The sequence below is a fragment of the Simochromis diagramma genome, unplaced genomic scaffold (assembly GCF_900408965.1).
Source record: "Simochromis diagramma unplaced genomic scaffold, fSimDia1.1 OVJJ01000205.1, whole genome shotgun sequence".
NCBI lineage: Eukaryota > Metazoa > Chordata > Actinopteri > Cichliformes > Cichlidae > Simochromis > Simochromis diagramma.
In genome coordinates this window covers 733,131-755,216 of record NW_024386782.1, presented here as the reverse complement: position 1 = coordinate 755,216, position 22,086 = coordinate 733,131, and the positions used below count along the sequence as shown (strand labels likewise).

At 39.7% G+C, this 22,086-nt stretch overlaps 2 protein-coding genes across 3 annotated transcripts in view; one reads left to right on the top strand and one right to left on the bottom strand.

The window, feature by feature from the left end:
- The window catches only part of tesk2 (testis associated actin remodelling kinase 2), a 32,187-nt gene extending 18,551 nt beyond the window's left edge, over positions 1-13,636 (top strand). Inside the window, exons 7-14 of the mRNA XM_040014707.1 lie at positions 808-954; positions 2,195-2,277; positions 4,461-4,545; positions 4,809-4,892; positions 5,715-5,801; positions 7,893-8,031; positions 9,658-10,188; positions 12,054-13,636. Coding sequence (XP_039870641.1) covers positions 808-954; positions 2,195-2,277; positions 4,461-4,545; positions 4,809-4,892; positions 5,715-5,801; positions 7,893-8,031; positions 9,658-10,188; positions 12,054-12,304 — 1,407 coding nt within the window. The 3' untranslated portion in view covers positions 12,305-13,636. The remainder of the gene's footprint in view (positions 1-807; positions 955-2,194; positions 2,278-4,460; positions 4,546-4,808; positions 4,893-5,714; positions 5,802-7,892; positions 8,032-9,657; positions 10,189-12,053) is intronic.
- A 1,402-nt stretch (positions 13,637-15,038) lies between these two features.
- On the bottom strand, positions 15,039-19,926 carry si:ch211-155e24.3 (uncharacterized protein LOC100150696 homolog). Of its 2 annotated transcripts, XM_040014754.1 has the most exons (5): positions 19,759-19,926; positions 19,364-19,596; positions 19,155-19,276; positions 18,451-18,553; positions 15,039-17,492 (listed from the first exon to the last, which is right to left on the bottom strand). In XM_040014754.1, exons 1-5 carry the CDS (start codon positions 19,866-19,868, stop codon positions 16,537-16,539), a joined length of 1,524 nt encoding a protein of 507 aa, XP_039870688.1. In that variant the 5' UTR covers positions 19,869-19,926; the 3' UTR covers positions 15,039-16,536. The 2 variants fall into 2 exon arrangements, with proteins under 2 accessions (XP_039870688.1, XP_039870697.1); XM_040014763.1 differs by having other exon boundaries at positions 19,364-19,926.
- Between the last annotated feature and the right edge of the window lie 2,160 nt (positions 19,927-22,086).

The following is a 22,086-nucleotide window of genomic DNA, read 5'->3' as shown; positions in this document are numbered from 1 at the left end:
GATTAGAAGGTCTTTGCATGCAAGACCCGAGGTCAGCCACGTTCTTCTGGACCAAAGCTGACGGACAAACTGAAGGCCCCAGCATAGCTTAAACCCACGGAGCAGGTTTACTAATTCGCCTACACGGTGGGCAGATGGTTCCCATTCATGTTAAGGAAACCAGCCATTCTGCCAGCCAGTTGAACAGGCTGCAGGCCAGATTTTGTTCAGGCAGTTGGTCGATACATTACCTAACCCACCAAGCAGGCTGCCAGTAGTCACTGAATCCAACTGATCAGTCCTCTACTCTGAGCTGTCAAATGAGCAGCTAGTTTGGGGTAACATGATTAGTCAGAACCTCTGTGCAGCTTGAATTTACCTCTGTATTTTAATGATGGTGAGTGTGATTGCACCACTGTGACTAATGGATTGTAAAGCCAGCAAGTCATTCTGTTCTGTTGCTGGCAACAGGGAGTGTTATCTTGCCATGACTGGAGTATTCACACCAACTCTATCTAATTCCACTGAAAGGAATTTGATATCTCCCCATCTCACTGTTATAATGACCTGTGTAGGAAGGAAATGCTTTGTTTTTCAAGCATAGTAAAGCAGTTCCTGGTTCAGTAATACCAATGATATGAAATAATTTGTTCTTCCGCACATTTTGAAACCATATTGCACGTTGTCTGTTCTCAAGCTTCAGCATTTTAAAAGCAATTTTCTGTGCCCCACTTTGTTCAGGGTTATTTAGATCTGAATGTAAATCTTGTTTAAAAATAATCGGATATTTACCAGTTAATTTATAGATGTGTCTTTCTCTTCCTGTAGTACATCAATGGTGGGAACCTGGAGCAACTTCTGGACAGCAACAAACACCTGAGCTGGCCAACCAGGGTGAAATTAGCCTGTGATATCGCCAGCGGTCTGGCCTACTTGCACTCTAAAGGCATATTCCACCGGGACCTCACCTCCAAGGTTAGCTAAATGGGTAATTGTGTCATTAAGAGGTGAAACGGGAGCTAAAAATGGTCTACTTATATCCCCCCAAAATGAACACTTGGACATCTTCAGATTAGAACCCTTGTGGTGTATTTCTTGTAAGTGTTTTTGTGTGGAGAACAATATAAAATGTTTGACTTTGGCTTCTTTATGAGTTTCCTGTGGGGTAGTATATAATGAAATACTAGCTGTACTAAACAGATAATTGTTTTTCCATTTTCTTATCCCAGGATAATATTCATAAGACTTTCTTAGTGTTATTTAGAAACCTTAAAGTATGTTCAGGTGTGTCCCTGTAACACAGTTTACAAAGAGTTCAGCAGGTTTAGGAATAAGTGGAACCTAAAGACCGCTAACACTGTCACATGTGATATTTTGTACCAAGCAGCTTCTAGTTTTCCAACTTGATCCAGAGCCATGTTGGCGCCGCGAGGGAACATGAGCAGTATGCACTCTGCTGTAAAATCATATTTATTTCCTCTCTTTGCTTTTAGCTCTTCACCTGTTTACAAAATAATAATAAGTACCTGCAAAAAAATAAAGCGTGTGAAATTTTCCACTGGACTAGATGAAAACGCAACACGCAAGAAAAGCCTTTTGTGGTCATATGTCTACTCATAGCCTTGCAAATTATACTTCCTCAAATTAATAGAGAGTCTATTTACTTGGGCTCATACCGGTCGGGGAAGTAAATGAACAAAGCAACATTGTCTGCTTTGTATTTATTTAAAGCTATGCACTGTTCTAAAGACTCTCTCCTCTTATTGTACTGTCCTGCTTTATTGGAGAAATTATTTTGTAGTTTACAGAGCAACATGTTGGTGTACCATTTATAAAGGCAGGATAGAAATCTAGTTGTGCACTCACTGTGTCGTACGTTACTCCAGTCAGTTGAGCTGAATGTTAATGTTCTACGTACTCACAGTTTATTTATATGCCAGTCTGAGTAGCTGTGACTACTAAATGTCACAGTTAAGTTACACAGGGGTGTGCAGACAAAGTTAGAAGTGCATGTGCATTAGAAATTTCAATAAACAGCATATTTACAGCCTGTTAATTTAATCTGAAGAGGAATGTTCAACAGGAAAGATGCAACACCATGTACAGTAATGGTGAGGAAGTAGAGGTTTGGACTGGTATTACTAGCTCACAAAAGTTTTTTTTTTTTGTTTTTAATGCAACTTCCTCAAGCAAACGTGTCTTTCTGCATTCACAGAACTGCCTGATCAAGAGTGATGACGGCATGTACACAGCAGTGGTGGGAGACTTCGGCCTGGCAGAAAAGATCCCTACCAATCTGTAAGGAGGACTCACTGATCTCAGCACATATTTACACCTGGATCATAACTAGTACCGTATTAAAAATAATAAACAGCATTTGGAGGCCGTGCTTCTGGTTTTCTACCAGTGTTATAGTCGTGCTTACTCATACTAACACTGAATCTAAATTGCGTTGTAAAAGGGGCCGGCTGTAACCATGAAGTCATTGAAAATTATCACCCAGTGTTAGCTTGATCTGTCCTTGTACCCTTTCATTCACTCACTGTTTTTAGTTTTTACATTTAGCGTGTTTGCGTCACAGCTCTTCTCATCCACCTCGTACTAGACTCAGTAATTTACAGCTGTCAAAAACCACACGTACCCCACGTACTGATCGACAAAACACTGATGAACAGAAGCACATTTAGTAGGTAAAACCGCAGGCTCTTTTTTTTCTTTTCAAAAACCCAGATCTAAAATTAGATTGATTTTAAGACAGATGACTCAAAACTGAAGTTTAACAAGGCTGATGTCTGCTAGTATGTAACCAAACTGAGATATCCGTTCGCTTGTTTTATCTGGTTAAAAAAAGTTTATCAAACTTCAAAGCTGTATTAGACCAGTTTTATACTTGCTTGTAGTGGCTACTAACATCTCTAGGTGTGTCACATAGTTTGGTTTATGTAATTTAACTGACTGGGATGATGTGTTTGGAGGGTAGCCTTTTTAGCTTTGTCTTGATTTGTTTTAATTTATCTGCACCACACTTCCATTTGTGTCAGGAATAAATGATCATATTGCTACTCCATTAAAATGCTGCTCATTGTAATGAGTGCCAGAGAATATTACAGGTCATAAGATTAATATTCTAGCCTGTTTTTTGTTCATTACTGCTCTCCACATGATTCTTTTTGTACCTTTCTGTTGTTGCTGTTACAGCTAACTCACTTAGAGTCTTCCTCCTCTTCTTCCTCCTCCTCCTCATACCACTCACAGGGTTATTTACTGACACATAGGTCAGGCACTAACATTAACAGCCGCCTCTACATTTCACATTCTCTTCTTTAGTGTTTTGATAACAGTAGGATAGTATCAGTGCCGGGTTTTACTTTTTTAATCCTGCAGCAGAGTAAAGAAGGAGTGTCTCTGTTTTGTCTTTTCTAAACTATATTCAGGAGCGCTGTGCATAGAGACCAAATAATAACTTATGTAATGCTTTATGCATGTGCATATGTAAACATGTATGGGTGTTACTGTGCTGAAAGTAGCCACTCCCGTTATTATTTATTATTAAGTGGGAGAGTGCAGTTTGTCAGGAAATGATGAATCTTGGCTTGCTTAATCCAGTTTAAAATGTATGAAGAAAAGGTCATTTAAGTGAATGAATTAGAGAGTTAAGAGAAATGTTACTATATTATTTTAAATGTCATAAAAGGTGATTAAAAGGTCTGCCTGGTAGAGTCAATACCAAAAACCATTGGTAGTAAATTAAAATAGAATGTGGTTATTTGTAAATCTTATAGACTTCTTTTAATAGCAGTTTGGAAAGTGTCTGAGAACTGAGGAGACCTGCTGCTAGACCTTTGTGAGAGCAATATCGTCCCCTTTTTTGTCCGATATGCGATTCTCGCTGCTCAAAAATACTGTGTGTTCTTGTTTTGTATTTTTCATTCCATGATGTACCAAATGTTTGCAATTGGTAAAAATCGGCCTGCCTGCAGTCCAGACTCTTCTATGACAAAGCCATGCTGCAGTAATGGATGCAGTATGTTTTTTAGCATTGTCTTGCTGAAATATGCAATCTCTGGAAAAGGAATGGTCTGGATGGGAGCACATGTTGCTCTACAAGCTGCATGTACCTTTCAGCATTAATGGTGAGGTTAGAGTTTGCATGTTTTCACAGATGTTCTATATCCATTTACTCCGCTAATGCACTCAAACAGGCTTTTACTTTTTAGCACACGGGTAATATAAAGCCTCATGTTGTATTAAACATCCTTCCTTTACCCACTTTGTGAACGTGGTCAGGTCTCTTCCTCGTTCTACACTCACTCTTGCCTTCCTCAAGTTTACTCGGTAAAAATATTTTAGATCAGTGAAGCAGGAAAGCAGAGTTCTAGATTAATCTTAAAGCTGCAAAGTTTCTTACATTTTCTGGCTTTTTTACTATGATGGCATGTTGCATATAATAAATTATTCTGTGTCTGTGATGGTGTGTTTAGCGCTGAAGGAGAGAAGCTTTCAGTGGTTGGGTCTCCTTTCTGGATGGCTCCGGAGGTGCTGAGAGATGAACCCTACAATGAGAAGGTAGATGTTTATCTTTACAGCCAGTGCTGCTATGGCCTCAGACTGGATTGAACATAAACTTTGATTAGACATTGTTAGAATAGTTTTGATTAAACCTAAACAAACCCCGATGGAAACTGAATCTTCGGAACTGTTAATAATAGCAGATAATTCGCAGTTACTCTGATCTGAATTGTTAGAAGGGGCAATTTTATATTTTTATAAGCAGTCTTTCTTTGCTCTTGCGGGTATGTGTGTAAATATTAACGTCGACCTGTTTTCAGGCCGACGTGTTCTCCTATGGAATAATCCTGTGTGAAATCATCGCAAGGATTCAGGCCGACCCCGACTTCCTTCCCCGCACAGAGGTGACTGCTCATCTGCCTCGCATCACTTTTCTGATCACATGACCTTGCAGTACTAAGTCTACATGTTTGCACTGTACACAGACTAATCTTGTTGCTATACCGTGCCTCTCACCATGTGTACACAGTAAAATAGTTATTCACAGAACAAAATGAGTGTCAACCATTTTCCCACCCATTTTAGAAAAATATAAGTGAACTTCAAATACTTACTATTTATTCATCCAGGCTCTCTTTGCACAAGGCCGATTTTTACCGTTTATGATGTGAAATATGTAAAAGGCTCAGAATATAGCTGTTCAAGTTAGTTAAAACCACCCTTTTCAGTCTTATTTATAACTGCAGTAGCATCTTACACTGGCATTAAAATTATGAAATGCATGTTAATAAAATACAGAAACTTTAATCACCTGTACATTTGTTTTGCACACCGTTTAACATTAAAATCCCTTACCAAGCATCTACTGTATGCAAGTTGGCATGAACTCATTAAGAATGATAACTGGTCAAAAGGGTAATCCTTTGCATTTCAGTGTGAATTGTGCCCTTAAGCCGGGCTTACAAGTGAATCCAAGTTAATAATAAAGCAGCTGATTATTAGTTCTTGATGGTCTAAAGCAAAAGAAAACTTGGCAGCCAGCAGGATCATGTCAGAGGGATTAGTTTGACACGAAGCTGGCTTTGGCAGCTGAGTTACAGTATGTCAAACATCTGCTGAAGTGCTGTCAGTCTCCGTCTTTATCCCACTGTTAGAATATGAATTTCCTGTTTGTTCTTCATGTATTTCAAACCTCTTTGTCCCTCTCGCTTCGCCCTCCTGACCAGAACTTCGGCCTGGACTATCACACGTTCCAGCACATGGTTGGAGACTGTCCGCCTGACTTCCTCCAGCTGGCCTTTAACTGCTGCAATGTGAGTCCATTATACAACCTCATTTTTTTTAATTTCAGAAATAATAAAACTTTAAAGCAGGATTCAAATAATCCAAGTAGTGTCTGTGAGGCTTCAGGCTGCTCTAAAGGCTCTGTTTCAAATTTTTTTCCTACTATTTGAATCAGTATGATGTCAAAAAAAGAGCAGATATCTGTCATATAGCCATTTGAGGCCCACCCACCTGCTCTTCAGTCCTTGTGTTTGCAACCAGCAGCCAATTGGAATAAAGTTGGCTTAATAATGGTAGAGAAGCTAAACATAGTTTATTTCTCAGACCAAGTGAAATGAGCGACTTCATCAAAACCCATGAGATAAACTGTGATTCATTTAAAGTGGCTCTTTTAAAGTCCAATAAACAGCTTAGGTTTATTTTAAGCATAAAAACATGTTGTTTACTGGGAGATGTACGTGGTCATTGCTTATCGATTTCCAATCCTCTGCTTTCCATCTTGTGCAACAAACATTCAGGGCTGCTTATCTCTGACCGGCATTTACGGGAAGTAAACAAAACATAACTGTTAAATATTTAAAATTCAATAGAAAAAAATAAATGTGCTTGTTAGCACTAGTTCACTGATAATAAACACCCACTGTCTGCTTGTGAGAAAACAGCTTGCAGGCAGCAGTAGCTTTAAAGTAGCTCATAAAGTTGAGGCTTCAGTCTGTTTTTATAATGTGTTTACCACAAACTCTGCTATGTTGAGACAACATTTCCCAGTTGGCTTTGTCCTGGAGTTTCGACTGTTTTATTTCTAATTAGTTAAGTAACGTTCATTCCCTTTTTCAGAAATAAAGGGGCAATCTGATTATGTGAATAATCGGATTTAGCTTCCTCTCCAGAAGGGGTTCTGTTCTCTAAAAGCAGACCCACTCACTTGGCACGTTCTGCTTTTCTTAAGTCATATACTGGTTTGTTGTAAAAGTATCTAGAATAAGCAGCAAGTAAATGAAACCATAAAATAAAATATATTTGCTTATAGACTTTAAATGAGATTTTGCTACTTTGTTTTACTCACATGATCACTGAACTGAAAACACGAGTTCTTTTTCACTAAAGTTAATTACAACCACAGATGATGAGAGCATTAAAGATCTTACAGCACCCTGCTGATTAAGACTAGATAGGCCTCTTCTATCCCTTCTCATCCTTATCTCTTGTCTTGCTTTTATCATCCTTATCCTTCTTCAAGTCTGTTTCCAAGTCTGTCTCTTCCTGTCATTTCCTTGTGACTTCTTTTGCACTTCTTTGACAGTTAAATATCATCTTTTAGCAACACTTTCATTTTTTTCACACTTTGTATTTCATCCCAGCTGTCCATTGCCAATTTCTTCTTCTTCCATCTGCCTCCCCTTGTTTCTCTTGCTTTTATTTTGCCTCTCAGCTTTATCATTTTCATTTTGATTTCATACATTTCTATCCTCATAAATTCAGTCAGTCACTATTCTTGGAAAGGAGGGGCTTTCCTGCATAGGGGAATTTTTTTGTAATTGTCTCATAGGGATTTTTAGCTAGAGCCAAACGTTAATCAACGGCTATATGATTAAAATATTAAGCACGTTTGAGTTTACATTTCTGTCACATAGGGTGACTCATGGCCTTTAATGTAAGGATATGATTGTACTTGTATGTGCTGGCACCACCCAAAGGTAAATCTAATTCTTAGCCATAAAATAAACATTTTATTACTAGATTTTATTGCTAAGGACAGTCGAAAATCGTAGTGAACCTCAGATGTTCATTTTACTACTCGTCTTAGCATTATACCACAGTCTGCTGAGCAACTGAACATTTCCCAACTAGAGTGCCAATAATATTATAAAACTGTCCTTTCTTTGTGCTACTGTAGCACCAACCTGTAAACTACAGTTTAAGGGTTTTGGTGTCATCGAGTAATGTAATGTGAACTATGACACTGTTACATAATCAACGCAGTTTTCATGTTAAGATAAATGCAATTCTGTTTGTGTGTTTCCCTTTACCTAGAAAATAATTTACAAAGTGCAACCTTTGATAATGTTTATTATTGTCACTATCAGCCTTCTCCATATCTCCTTTTTCTTCTCCTTTAGATGGATCCTAAACTCCGTCCATCCTTCTCAGACCTCGTCAGGCACCTCGAGGAGATTTTCGCGCGCCTTAAAGTTCAAGATATGGAGCACGAGTGTGTCCCGCTCACTGGGGACAATGACAAGAAAACCATAGCCAAAGGTAACAGTCCCCCCTCCCACCCTCACATAAAACTTCAGCTTTACAGTCCATAAAGGCCACGTCGTTTTATTTACACGAAGATGCTTGTAAATTCCTGTGAGGGGAGGTGAAAGGAGGGGAAACTGTAAGCAAACAAGGCAACAGAAATTTCCCTCACCTCACCCTTGCCACTTACAACAGTACAGACTCTGCTTGTCTTATCTTCTCAGCCTGTCAACTATTTCACCATTTATCCAATGTCTAATCCAACTCTTCTTTTTCCTCCTAACACCACAGTGCTTCTCATCTCAAAGCAAACGGTCACTTACAAAGGTGCTGTTTACACTGCCCTCACCCTAAACATACAGCCAGGCTTGCTCAGGCCAGATTTTGCTCCTTCCAAACAGCTTCAGCCATGTAATAGCCCTTATTTCACTGACGTCTGTATTCACTATTATCGCACTCAAGCGAGCTATTTAAAGTGCATCATGTTAACATTTATCTGAGTGTCCCTATCACTGACCCAGAGCTCTAACCGTGAATCACTTTGATTCCTGAAAATATAAACTTCATCCACGGTAGAAGAGGAAATTTGGTCAGAGATCAACATTCCTGCTTGAGACACTTAATCCATGCAGGCCCAGGTTTCACTTCTAATTTGGTCCCACGTAGAGCCGCCTGCATGTCTGACACATCATGGAGTCATGAGGAGCCAGTAATGATTTTGTTTGGGCAAGCCCCAGAGCTTTCCCCCCCCCCACTACATGTTATGTCACAGCTGTGACATAAAACATTTATACAGCTGTCAAGATTATTGTTTTCTTTTTATCCGATGAAGGTGACAGAACATATAAAACGTAGTCTTGGCCTGCTGGCATGAGGGTGATCCCTCATGTAGCTGTTACTGTGTGGAAAACAGGGCCTTACTGTGACACCTCTCATCAGCTGTTGGTTGTTACATCATAAACTTCCTTTTCGCCATTCCTCCTCCCCTCTATGTACCCATCATCCTCCTCCACCTCCTCCATCTCCCTCTCTCTGCTGATAACATCAATGTTTCCCGAGACCAGGATCGCCCTGACAGTAGGAAATGTTTCTGTTGCATAACGAAAACGTAAAAGCCAAATATTTTTCCAAAGTAGCCTTTTTTTAGTCCACATGAGTAAAAAGAGTTTCCTGGAATAAAGGAGACACCTGGGGGTGCACTACAAGCTTTGAGAGGAACTCGTTTGTTTAGATATATTTATGCTATGCTTGGAACCGTCTCAGTACTTAACTTTAAAAAATATTTATACAAGTAAACCCTTTGTTTTTGAACAATGTTTAACAACCACCGGCGAGACTGTTTCTTAATCCTCCTGTTTTTCCTGCCATGATTTCAGCGCTGCGAGAATTAAACCCGACCACACCACTGAAAACGTCTGTTTAAATAATCTCATGCAGCGCCTTGGGAAACTGTTAACATACAGGCTTTGATGGAGTATCTGCATACACGGCCTTTAGCCTATTCTGCCATCTAGTGGTTTTAAAATATTCCTGCTTCACCTTCAGTATGGCTGTGTCAAAAGAAAACTGAAATACACTTCTGTATATTCTGTAGATTTTATGTAAGATGATCACAGAAAGCTTTTGTTCTCTTCATTTAAGGGGAGAAGATCCAAGGCTTCAAGCGAGGGAATCCTCTTGGTTTCCAGAACGATAAAATCCCTCCTAAATCACCCCGCCCCAGACGAAACATCTGGCTCAGCCGCAGCCAATCGGACGTCTTCTCCTGCAAGCCAGGAAGAAAAGTCAATGTCCAGGACCCTTACTATAACCCCCCTACTGCCAAGAGAGCCTCCAAAGCCCGCAAGATCAACCCTTTTACAGCCCGAGAAGATCTGTGCGGGGGGAAGATTAAGTTTTACGATGTGCCCAGCAAGTCCGTCTTCTCCCTGGTGTTTGACCTCCACTCGCCACCTGGAAGTGTGTTCAGTAACCAACCATGTGCTCTCGGGCCCGGAGGAGCCCAACAAGAGGCGTCTTATTACTGGCAGCAGCTGCCGGGAAGACAGTGTCACTCCTTACCGGTATCGCCCCAGCTTCCTCGCTCTGAGATCTTCCACCTCGCCGCTGCTGTTAGCACCAACAACGGTTCTGTTAACTGTAACTCCAGTCAGCTGTCCACAACTCTTCCAGGTGAGCTCAGCGAATGTTTGTGGAAAGATAAAAGATGAGCTTCAAGTAGAAAACAATCAACTAAAATTAGATTTTAGTTTAGTTTAGTGGCTAATGGTCCCTCTTTGAAGTGACATGTCAGGGACATTTGTGATTAACCAAGCAGTTTGCATGTAGCATGCAGCAAGCATTGTAAATAAATAACATTTTTAATTGCTGAGTGTGTAAGTAACTCTTTGCTTTGCAGTTTAAATTCTAAGCTAGAGGATTGTGAACTCATAATATGCTTCTTTTCAGCTAAGAGTGCACCATACATGAGGCGAGTAAGGTGATGATAACCAGAAATAAGGAACTCATGTTCAGTGCTGCTTTTGAGCAGGTTTTAAATAAGAGGATAACACGTTATCTTCTGTCAGTGATGACCACAGTAATGACTAAACCATATGTGTCATATTATTACATTACCTGTTCACTTTTAGGTTACTGTAACAGACATGAGTCATCATCTGTGAAGTCAGTTTCATTCCGTCTGTTTCATATAAATGAAACGGTGTGGGCCATCTCATTCTGCAGGAGCAGGAACAGAACAGTCTGTAATTATTAGGGCGAGTTTCCTCGTTCATCAGTTTTTGCTCCTTTAGTGTAGGTTGACAAGTTAATGCTATTATTTAAGTGTACATCTTTTGGGATGCATAAGAAAACTATTTGAGTTCCAGTGCAAAGAACACTGGAACAAGGACCATTACCACATCGCTATGGTAATGGTCCCACATAATTAGTAGCTAAAGTTTGGAAACTTGCATGGTTTAAATGATAAGCATGAGGGTGATGAATAACTGGCAATATTTGTCTGCAGACGCCGTGTGTGACCTTATTAAAGTCGTCCTTTATGATCTCAAAATAATAATGCACTTTGAATGTTGGACAGGAAATTCCAGTGGCAATCAAATAGAGCAGCCATGTAACTGATAGAAGCTTTCCATGACTTAGTGTCACCGATTTACCCTATTTACACAAGTTTAAGTTTAGCCATAGATCAACATGTGTGTCCTACTCATAGTGTATTGTATTGTATTGTATTGTATCTTTATTTGTTTCAGACATATAAAACAAAAAACAATATATACACACTACATATATTTTCATTTACAGATACGAATATATATGTAGATATACACACGTATGTGTTCAGATAAACAAAAAATATATAATGAAATAAAACAAAATCGTCTGACATAATGTAACAATGTTTGGTCTGAAAAGGAGTAGGAAGAAGTATGAACATACTTATTAATTCCTACCCCTGCTCAACATCTTATTGATCCCACATAATTCACCTAATTCCCATCATCACATACTCCACACGATACACGAGGAGAACCTATATAAACTTGGCTACCGTGATTGATATAATTTGGATATAATTTGATATTTTTATACATACAATGGGTGATCATCTTTATCGGGTTAGTGTGAGAAATCTGTGTTCAGCTGATCAACAACACTGCATCCAAACTACTTCAGATTTGGTTTGATGAATTATCAGGAGCCCGAGTTAAGTGCACTGCTGAGTTTGATGCTGCTTGGATGAAGGATGTGACAGACAGACACACACACACACACACACACACACACACACACACACACACACACACACACACACACACACACACACACACACACACACACACACACACACAGACTATTTTTGTTTGCTGTCCTTTTTACAAAACAGTAACTTTATGATTACCTATATATGATGCATTAATGGACATCTGTAAATTGTAGCTACAAAGAGTTAAATTCAACATAATTTACAAGTACAGCAGTCTTTTTGTTGTAACCTTTTATCCTTACTCTTTCGGCTTTTTTTTTTTTTTCCACAGGTACTAACTCACGGTCTGATGCAGGCCAAATGGGAAATGACATCCGGCAAAAGGTGGCGCTGAGCAGCTGGACGAAGAAATATGTCGTGGTTGAAATCCCACCCTACTGCGGGCAGAGAAGAGGGGAGGACGACGGGGAGGTAGAGGGAAGTAAGGAGGACTCGTTAGGGGAGAGCTGGTCTCCGATGATCCCCAGCAGTGAGAGAGACAGTGGAGAGGCCATGGACTGCTCGAGCAGCCCGGAGGACTAGCAGGAATGGGAACGGGGGACAAACACATGCCCAATGTAATGCACCCGCGCAAAATGCGTCAACACACTGAGGTGGTGGAAAAGAAAGCGGGGAGGACTCTGACTCCACAGAGGCAGCCGAAAACGGCTTTTAAAAGTAGACTGGACACATTTCAAATTTTTTTTGGAGAATAAAAGATAAAAGGAAAAATCACTTGATTGTGATCTTTCAAGTGAATGTATCACCTGTTGACTCAATCAAGCACACTTGATTTGGATAAATAATTATTGTTCAAAGTTTCCACCCAGGTGTGAAAGTCAGCAATAGCACAAAAAGCTTTTTATCAACACAACGGACCCTCTGCATAGAGATTATTTTTCTGAAAAGGTTGTTTGTATTTAATATTGTGAGATGTAGATTTTTTTTCTTTTTCCTCTAGTCAGTGTTTTGTCTATGAGGAGAGGTATTGAAGAGCCATTGTGTTGTGTTTAGGTTTTGATACTTTTTGTGTTCATTGAGAAACAAATGCTTATACTGAATCAAAAACCCCCCGCATCAGATTTACAAGACCGTACGCTGATATTCAGATGAGAACGTGCCTAAAAGCACTCACGAGACAGATGTTTAATCTCTCCCCCAGGAGAAAAAGGGTGACAGAGTTAAGGGTTTGTCAGTGATTTCTCTGTGAAATTGGGAAAAGGGTGGTTCCTCACTGCTCCTTCCTGCCAATTTAAAAAAACAACCTGGTGTCAGGCGACTGAAATCTTTCAGGAACATTTCTTGTTCTTTTGACATTTTTTAGCCCGCTAACTTTAAAGTACAGAAAAAAGAGGAGAGATAAACTAGTCAAACGAAAGCCAGCCAGTCTAAGCATTTTTTTTATTTCTACCCTCTGTAGGCAAACATAGATATTGTAATAAATGTCTTGTACATTTCTGGACTTAAAAGTTGCTGTCAGGCCAGATTTCCAAAACAGTCCCTCCAAAAAAGAAGCAAGCCAAAACACAGGTTATTTACTTGGATGTGTTCCAACTCAAGACAAGTTTAAAGCCACACGATGCAAATTTTAAAGAGCAAAATTTAAATAAAAAGCCAAATCTGAGATCATACCACCACAAAGGCTGAAAATCCTTCCACGCTATGCACTGAATTATCCCTGGATTCAGAAGGATATCTGGATCTAGCTTCATATACATCTCAAAAATATATCACAACTCTGTCTCCCAGTTTTGATCATGTAAAGTTTTGATGCAAAGTTTCCAGTTTTTCGCCATCTCTCGCTCTAGATTTGTATGTACTCCAAAAATTAATCACTCCTGAGTTTGCCAAGTCTCACCACTGATTTTTTTTTTTTAAAAAAAGAAGGGAAATAAGAAGATAAAATAATAATATTAAATAATCCGTCCATAATATTTGAGTGCTTCTACTAGCAGACGAGCCATCCAGTGTGTGACGGGTTTGAAGTGACAACCTGCTTCCCACTTTACTCTTCTGATTAAGTATTACAGGATGAAACTACTGAAGCATAATTAAATCCACTTTAAGGTTGATAATTGTAGCAAATGTTGGTAAACTATAGAAAGATGTGTGTTACGTCAGACTTATAAAAAAACAGGATTACTGTGAGTCATACAAACAGTGTTATCAAACAGTCCTTACAGATTTGTGCGTTGTCAGAAACTTTTCATGGTGGTATTGTTTTAACATTGCTGATACTGGAATCACTTTACTTAAAGGACTCGGTTGATGATTGGGTGTAAATATGTTTTCCAGTTTAACGTCATAACCTGGAGTTTCAAAGTCTTTCATGGTGACTTTCTGCTCTAGTGGAGGGAAAACATTTAGGCAACAGGAAGTGCCGCAAATAAATGCAGTTGTTATTTGGTAAAACTGAATAATTACAGCGTACAGTACAGATTTTTTTTTTTAAAGCTGCTAACATTTGGTTCGGTTTGTTCAATGAACTATGAGACCCTGTGACTTGTTGTACTTTACACTCCACTGAATGTCTGATTTGAATCAGTCGTCTTTAGTTTTTCCATCTCCACTTTAATGAGTATTAAAATCCTTGTAAATGTCTATCCGAACAGCTCTGTGTACAAACTAAATGGCTCATAAAGATTAGATTCATAGTGTTGAACATCAACGCCGGTATTTTTTCCTTCGTGTGGCTTTTGTTGCGTTCTGCTGATCTCAGTCTGATCCCTCTAATAAGAACTAAAATGCACACACAGAGTGATATATACAGTCCTGTCCTATCACTACTCCTCTATGCAACTTTTATCACAGTTTTACAGGATAAAAGATCTAATTTCATATTTATATTGAAAAAAGTAATGTCTTACCTTTGTATATTTGTGTAAAATGTTTGTGGTACTTGCCTTGTCGAATACAGATTAAGATGTTTTTTGTTTTTCTGATTGAATAACAAGTTTGCCTGAGTTTTTCTTGTCTTACTTCAGGATGACTCCCGTCACCCTCAGAACTCACACTTCAGATTCCAGAGCCTATTTTAGCTTTCAGAAAAGGTCAACCAGTCAGTCTTTAATCGGTTTATAATCACCAATAACCCTAACAAGCATCATTGGGTTGGAGGAGGAAGCTAGAGTACCTGAAGCTACACGGGCAGCATGGGAACATTGAAACTCTAGACAGATTCAAACCCAGGAACCTTCTTGTTGTGAGACATTCGTGCTGACCACTGCACCATCCTAAGCGAGATCTGTTTCTAAAATAAATGAAACTTCCCAATTTGATTTCCATGCCCGGAGACTGAAGACAAGCGATGCCAAAAGATGGTTAGTTTAATTCTCATGAGTCATATATTTAAATAAAGCAGTTCTGACACTTTCCAAAATCCTTCAAGTCTAATCTGGTTACATTTCTTTCAGTTTACTGAAATGTATTTATTGTAATGAGCAGTAACAGCCGTCCATCTGCAGGTTATCCAGTTCAGGGTCATAGGCCGAGAGACTTATCCCAGTTGTCACAGGGTGGGAGGCGGGGTACGGCCTGCAGAGGTCGCCTTTCTGTTTTATGACTAGTAACATTCAATAAAATTCAAATCAAACTTAATCCTCGATTGACTGTTTGTAAAAATACCACAGTTCCTACTTCAGTTTGCAGTTGTAAGAAGCTATTTAAAACATACCTAATTTATAATCAAATGATTTCCAGCTTATAAAAACACTGACATTGTGCTTGAAAATGTAAAAACAACAACATGGGAGGGGAGGGGGGTGCAGAGATTACTGCTTTTGTTAGAGCCAGACAATCTCTTCTTCTACCCTCTGACGGCCCATCAGTTTTTTGGTACTTCTTTGATTTACCTCCAGCACAAGTAACTTTGATGTTTAATGGAAACACCAGACACCGATCTAATCTCTGATAGGGCTGAGATGTGTTCAAAGATGTGTTCAAGGACCAAGTTCAAATGCAGAGCAACTTTATTTACTTTTCAAATTTGCAGTTTGGGCTCCGCAGGGAAAAACTTATCAGGACTAAATTAACATAAGTTACATGTAATAACAAAGGCAATGAATATGAAATTGGTAATTTAGGAAAAACAAGATGAAGAGAGAAGAATGGGAGGTAGAAAGCCTCTTTAGCTTTTCATTAGCCTCTCATTAAGGCTGATGGATTAACACATAAAGCTACGTTTCATGAGTCTTTAAGGTGATTTGAAACCAGTGATTAAAAGGACTGAAGCTAGCATTAGTTCTGCAGTCTGATCACAGACTGTATATGAAAGATTGACATATCCTTCAGGTCTGAATTTTAAGCCATTGGAGAAGTGCTTTAAACCTGCATTCTTTTTAAAACCCAGTAGAGGGCGACTATAAAAAAAAAGAACTCAGTTTTACTCTGTTTGTGACCTCAATAAACATTTCATAAACACTGAGTTTATGTCTCACTGAATAAATTTGTTCCTAGTTTGGAGTAAAACAGATGTGTTATACGGGGCATGTTTGAGGAGTTGATGAGTTTATTTCCACCCTTTACTCACCACAGCTGGCTTAAAAAAAGAAAAATAAACATAAAAAGATAAAACACTTAATAACAACTTTCCACAATCCATCTTTTCCATGCAGCCTGTGTGGCGCCTGATGGAAACACATTAGCCGGGCCATAAACTTGACTGTAGTTTTATAATTCTGTACCACTCAGTGTAAAATTATGTGTATATGTAACATCACAAAAACAAAACCTATTATTAAGTTCTCCACACGGGCAGCGGTTGTATAAAATAAGCATTATAAGTGTGCTGTTTTCTGATGAGACTTGAGGCTGGAGCGCTGGGTGAAGCACTTCCCGCACAGCGAGCACTCGTAGGGCTTCTCCCCGCTGTGGACCACCGCGTGTCTGATGAGGTTGCACTGTTTGGTGAAGCTCCGGCCGCACTGCATGCAGCTGAACGGCTTCTCGCCCGTGTGACTCCTCAGGTGCTCTTTGAGCTGGCTGAACCTGGTGAAGCTTTTGTCGCAGTACGTGCAGCTGAACCGCTTCTCGCCGAGCCCGGACCTCCAGGGCGTCCTCATCCTCCTCGCCAGGCTCAAACTGCCTCCAACTCTGTGTGTGGCGAAGGGGCCTGCGGGGTTCGGCCCAGTCCGGCCCTCGTCCGGATTACTCGTTTGAGTACAGCTCTGTAACTGTTGAGGAAACAAGGTGGGATCTGTGGAGTTAATCTGAGATGCAGAGTTTTGTCCTTCCTCTGACTGTGGCCTCTTACATCCCAAACTTCTGCCTCGTCTTTTCAGTCGTGCGGAACTCAGCACAACAGAATTTAATTTCCCAACAGAGTGAACTCTGGGTGCCACATCCTCCAAATGCAACAGGGCTGAAGATGCAAATGCAGCAGGAATCTGCTCAAACTGCTGCCCGGTGTACGGGACACCTGGGTCCCCCGTGTCTCTGCACACGCTGGATGGCCACAGCTGCCCCTCAGCTGTCTCTGTCACAAACGTGTGGGCTGAACCGAGTGGAGCTGCGTCCTCATCCGCCTCTTCCTCTTTCTCGTGTTTCACTACGAGTTCGATATCATTTTGGCCGCTGTTCAGCTGCTGTTCTGGGAAAATGCTGTAGCCGTCTACTTGGGAAACCAGATCTTCAGAGAGGGCCGGGTTTTCAGCCGAGTGGTAAAGCTCCGCAAAGCTGTCGCCTTGGGCAGGTTTTGTTGTGTCGAAATACGGCTGATGCTCGGCTCCAGAGACTAAAGAGAGCACATTACCAGAGAGATGACTTTAATAAAACCTTTAATCATTTAGAGCAAAGGTGTCAAACATAAGGCCAAGTCTCCTGAGTCACCCCACTGGACAGCTTTGGAAAATGTAAAGGAGGGTGTAAATTTTTCATATATTTATTTTCATATATTTCTGTATTTTCATAAATTTGACAGCTTGCCCTACTATTAAAGCTCTTCCCTGTGGCTATCCATATTACACCAATGTAATTAAGTAATAATTAAACAATTAAATTAGAGAAAATCCTGGTTTTTTCACATTTTTTCCACAGTAAAACACATAAATGTGGACAAAAACTTTCTGCTTTATAACTACAGGACAGTCTGAACAATGATAATTTTACACATTTATTTCTTACAACTCAATCCCAGAGTCAAGCTGATAGATTTATTTTATTAAGCAGAGCAGCATTTCTTTATCATATGTTGAAAGTAAAGGTAAAATCGTGCTTCTTTTTCCTCATATTGTGATATCTCAGGGATTAAATGGGCAGTTAAACCTCTTTGCACCAATAGAAAGGGAAGTTTCACTGGTCTGACCCACTTGGCCTCTGAGTTTGACATCCCTGATTTATAGTCGGCAAATAACAATTTGGCTCATTTGAAATTAATTTATAGTTGTAATTCTTATCAGATCATATCCTGGGCTTTGAATTCAGTGCAATGCTGTTAAACTGCAAACCTAGACAATAATTTGTCTGTAAACTGAACCATGTGTGTAGCATCAGCTCTGGTGCACATTAGCACACATACATATTAATTTGTACTCAGACTCAGGCTTCTCATCTTATGACCTGTATATAAACAGTGCATTTATTTACCTTTACAGCTTATCTGAGTAAAGTGAAGTATTCCTTGTGCCTGAATGAAAAGTTCCTCTTAAACATCACATTGTTTTATTTCTTCACTATTAAAGGTGTGGACTCACTCGGTCTGTCCTCTGCATCATTTTTCCACATATCCTCTTCTGCACACTCCTCTTTGATCCGTATGTGATCAGGCCCATTAGCAAGCTCCACGGCCTCAACACACTGCAACAGCAGGCTCAGGGTTAGTGCTTAAATAAGATGACACATGCACTGCGTGGTCAAGCAAATGCATCAGTGCTTATATGCAAGTTGTGCTAGTAGAGCCCATCTACAATGAGGTTAAATAAGGTTAACATCACAAAGTTATAAAGTTTTGTACTTATGAGTCAATATAAAATAATTATTACATATATTCTAATTTACTTTCCCGTGTTTCTATCTTAAGGATATAAGGTTAAAAAAAAAAACTTCCTTAAAGCAACTGGTTCCTCGCTGAGCCTGGTTCTGCCAGAGGTTTCTTCCTGTTAAAACTGAGTTTTTCCTTCCCACTGTTGCCATTCATAGGGGGTCATATGATTGTTGGGTTTTTCTCTGTATATATTATTGTAGGGTCTACCTTATAATATAAAGCGCCTTGAGGCAACGGTTGTTGTGATTTGGCTGTATAAATAAAACTGAATTGAATTGAATTGAACTGAACCCAGACTGGGAGCTGGTTCCACAAGGGGATTGGGCTCTTCTAGTTAAAGGCTCTGTCTCTCACTCTCACTTCTGGAACTTCTATGGGATAATATGGTGCACTGGTATAATAGCCGTACCCTACCTGCTGGGGTTGATCTGGAGCCTGAGCTTCCACCGGTGTGTCCCAATGTGAGCGCTGAGTTTCTTTGTTGAGAACTACTTTGACCAGAGGAGAGAATCTCCCCGCTGATGGATTGTTAAACACTAAGAGAGAAGATCACACAAAACTGTCAGTTATAAACAACAAAGACGTGACTCCTCCCTCAGCATCTCTCAGGCAGGTGTCCCCACCTTTTCTCCTGGCCCTCATCCGGCTCTTCCTCAGCTCTGCCTCCATCACCTCACACTTGCTCTTCAGCAGGTCGATGTCCCGCCGGCTCTGGCTCACCTCCAGCCTGAGCACCGTGCAGCTCTGGTCCACACGCCGGTTTATCTCAGCTACAGCCGCCTTGGCCAGGACTTCCATGACGGACAGCAGCTGACTCTGGAAGTCGCAGCTCTCCATCTCGCACTGGTTTCGGCTCCTTGTTACAGCACAAATAAACGTTTTAAGCTGCACACGTCTACGCGTGCTGTGTGTGAATCTGTGTGAAAGTATTAGAGCAGTGCATCCATCACCGAAGCACAGCGGCAGAAGTATCTGCAGGTTCTTCCGCGTATGCTAGAGGGACGCTTGTTTTTAGTACCTCTGTGATCCAGACAGACACTCACGACTGAATCCTCCTAGAAAATTCATGCAAAAAACAACAAGCCGATAAATGCGTCTGTGCGTGTTTAAAAATGTAGTTTCCACCATTACAGGAAGTACTTAAACGACACACCAAACTCACTTGCAGCCACAGGTGACGTTGTGCTATTACCGTAATTATTACATACAAGCGCACTGCGCGTGTAGCAGGTGTGATTGCGGGTGACTGATTATTATTTATTTTAATAATAATCATTTATTATGATTATTTATTATTTATGTGTAACTCCAATTACAATATGCTGTAACCTAGCTACTACCTTTATAAACAGCCAGATATGGACTTAACTGTACGTACAACAACTGACTTTTTTGCGAGATACAGATGTCTGACATATTACATGTGTAATATGACTTTTACATTTTGGAGGGTTCGTTTTTAGGCATGGTTTAGGTTGCCATGCCCATTTAGTGCAAAGATTAAAATGATTGGGCCGCAAAAGCCACAAGGAAAGAAGCTCCTCCTTTCTCTGTAGTTTCAGTGTGCGTAGCATGGCTGATATGGCCAAAGGAGCATTTTTCTGCTGTTTCAATACTTTTATTCTAAGAAGAGACTTAACCTTCCTGTAGCATTTATGAACACATCTGAAAAGAAAGAAAGAAAGAAAGCCATAAGAAATGTAACAGACAATTTAAGCAGTGAAAAATTATGATAACAAAAAAAAAAAAAAAAGAGAAAGAAAAACATCATTAACATTAGGTTACAGTTACTAATATAAACCACTCTCTGTCCAGGTTTTATCCCTAAGTTTTCGTCCAAACTTCAAGAGCCTCCACCTTAGATGAAACAGCTCACTGCAAATAAGCATTAAGTTGTTACGAGTGATCGGCTTCACCCTGTAATCAACTCTTATAGGATGGTGATGATTATACTGGTCTTTATATTCTATCTTTTGGAAGAATGGTGATTGTCCAGTAGAGTTCATGAGACTTGTACAGTCAATCAGTGGGCATGCGGTGGCCCAGCACCTTACTAACACACTTTTCCTTGTTTTTCCTTTAATTTGTCCTGTATGCTGTTTTTTCTCTATAGTCTAATCATCACATAAAAATATTCTGAAAAAAGTTATGCAATTAAGGTAAAAATAAATAAATAAATAAATAAATAAATAAATAAAAACTATCATGGCGTGAATGATGCAGGAACACACAAAGGCAGGCTAACAGAGACAAAGGAGGGGTTATGTAAACCCACATGAGTAGGTATAGTAGAAACACCAGGGTAAACAAGATGCAACTGAAACTAATTAGAACAAAAACAAAACAAGTTTAACTAATGACTAAGAAAACAAAACAGAAAGTAACTAAATGGGGAATTCCACGAGGAAGACAAAATCTTGAGGAGGCAAGAAGAAAAGAAACATAAGAAATCAAATTTAGATAATATTAATAGATTGTTTTTTAAATAAAACACACAGTCTTAAACTGAGGCTAAATCAGCAAGTATACACTAACCCCCCCCCCCCCCCCCCCACAGGTGGCCATCCATAAAAATGACCAAGTTACAAGAAAGCAAAAAGCAAAAAGAAATAACAATCCATCCATTTTCTTCTGGTTATCAAGTTCAGGGTGGCAGTGGGGTTGGAGCCTGTCCCAGCTCTCCTTGGGTGAGAGGCAGGGTGCACACTTGAAGGTGAGGGCACCATTCTGCTGCAGGCCTAAAACAAACAACCATTCATGCTCATGTTCACACCAACAGCCAGGTTAGAAGGCGACAGATTTGAATCCAGGTCCTTCTCGTACTGCACCACTTTGTAATTTCTTAGTTACAGGCTTCATAAATTTTGGGAATGCCTTGCAGAGTACTGGCTCAATCACCTACTGGCAAATACAAAACCTTAAAATCCACAAGACTAACTAAAAGATTTTCCAACAATTACATGTGCAATATTAATCAAGTGCACAACCTGGCAAATTTAAGGTTATTGTTAAAACACTGCATAAAGCACTGATATAAAACCCATTACTTATGACCTAAGAGTGAATTATAAGTGGTGACTATGTTGTGCCAATTTGTTAGAGATGATACAACAAGAAAATTGCATGATAACAGCTGAAGAAGCAATGGAGCATATTAAAATACAGGAAGTTACAAAACTGTAGCTCAGAGATGCAAATAAGTAAAGGAAGGTAAACCATCCAGAGAAAAACAGTCGGAGAACAATCAGGTGTGATAAGTATTCCACACTTACCTGCTTTAACAGGGATTCTTACAATTAAACCTTTTACAGTAGAAACCATCTGTGATGAACTGTAAAAGGGAAAA

Excerpts from the sequence above, each read along its gene's own strand:
- si:ch211-155e24.3 (XM_040014754.1), bottom strand. The coding sequence starts at position 19,868 with ATGGTGGAAACTACATTTTTAAACACGCACAGACGCATTTATCGGCTT. Across the intron at positions 19,597-19,758 it reads TGTCTGTCTGGATCACAGAG|GAGCCGAAACCAGTGCGAGA; the intron begins GTACTAAAAACA and ends TGCTGTAACAAG. Across the intron at positions 17,493-18,450 it reads TGATGCAGAGGACAGACCGA|TCTCTGGAGCCGAGCATCAG; the intron begins GTGAGTCCACAC and ends TGCTCTCTTTAG.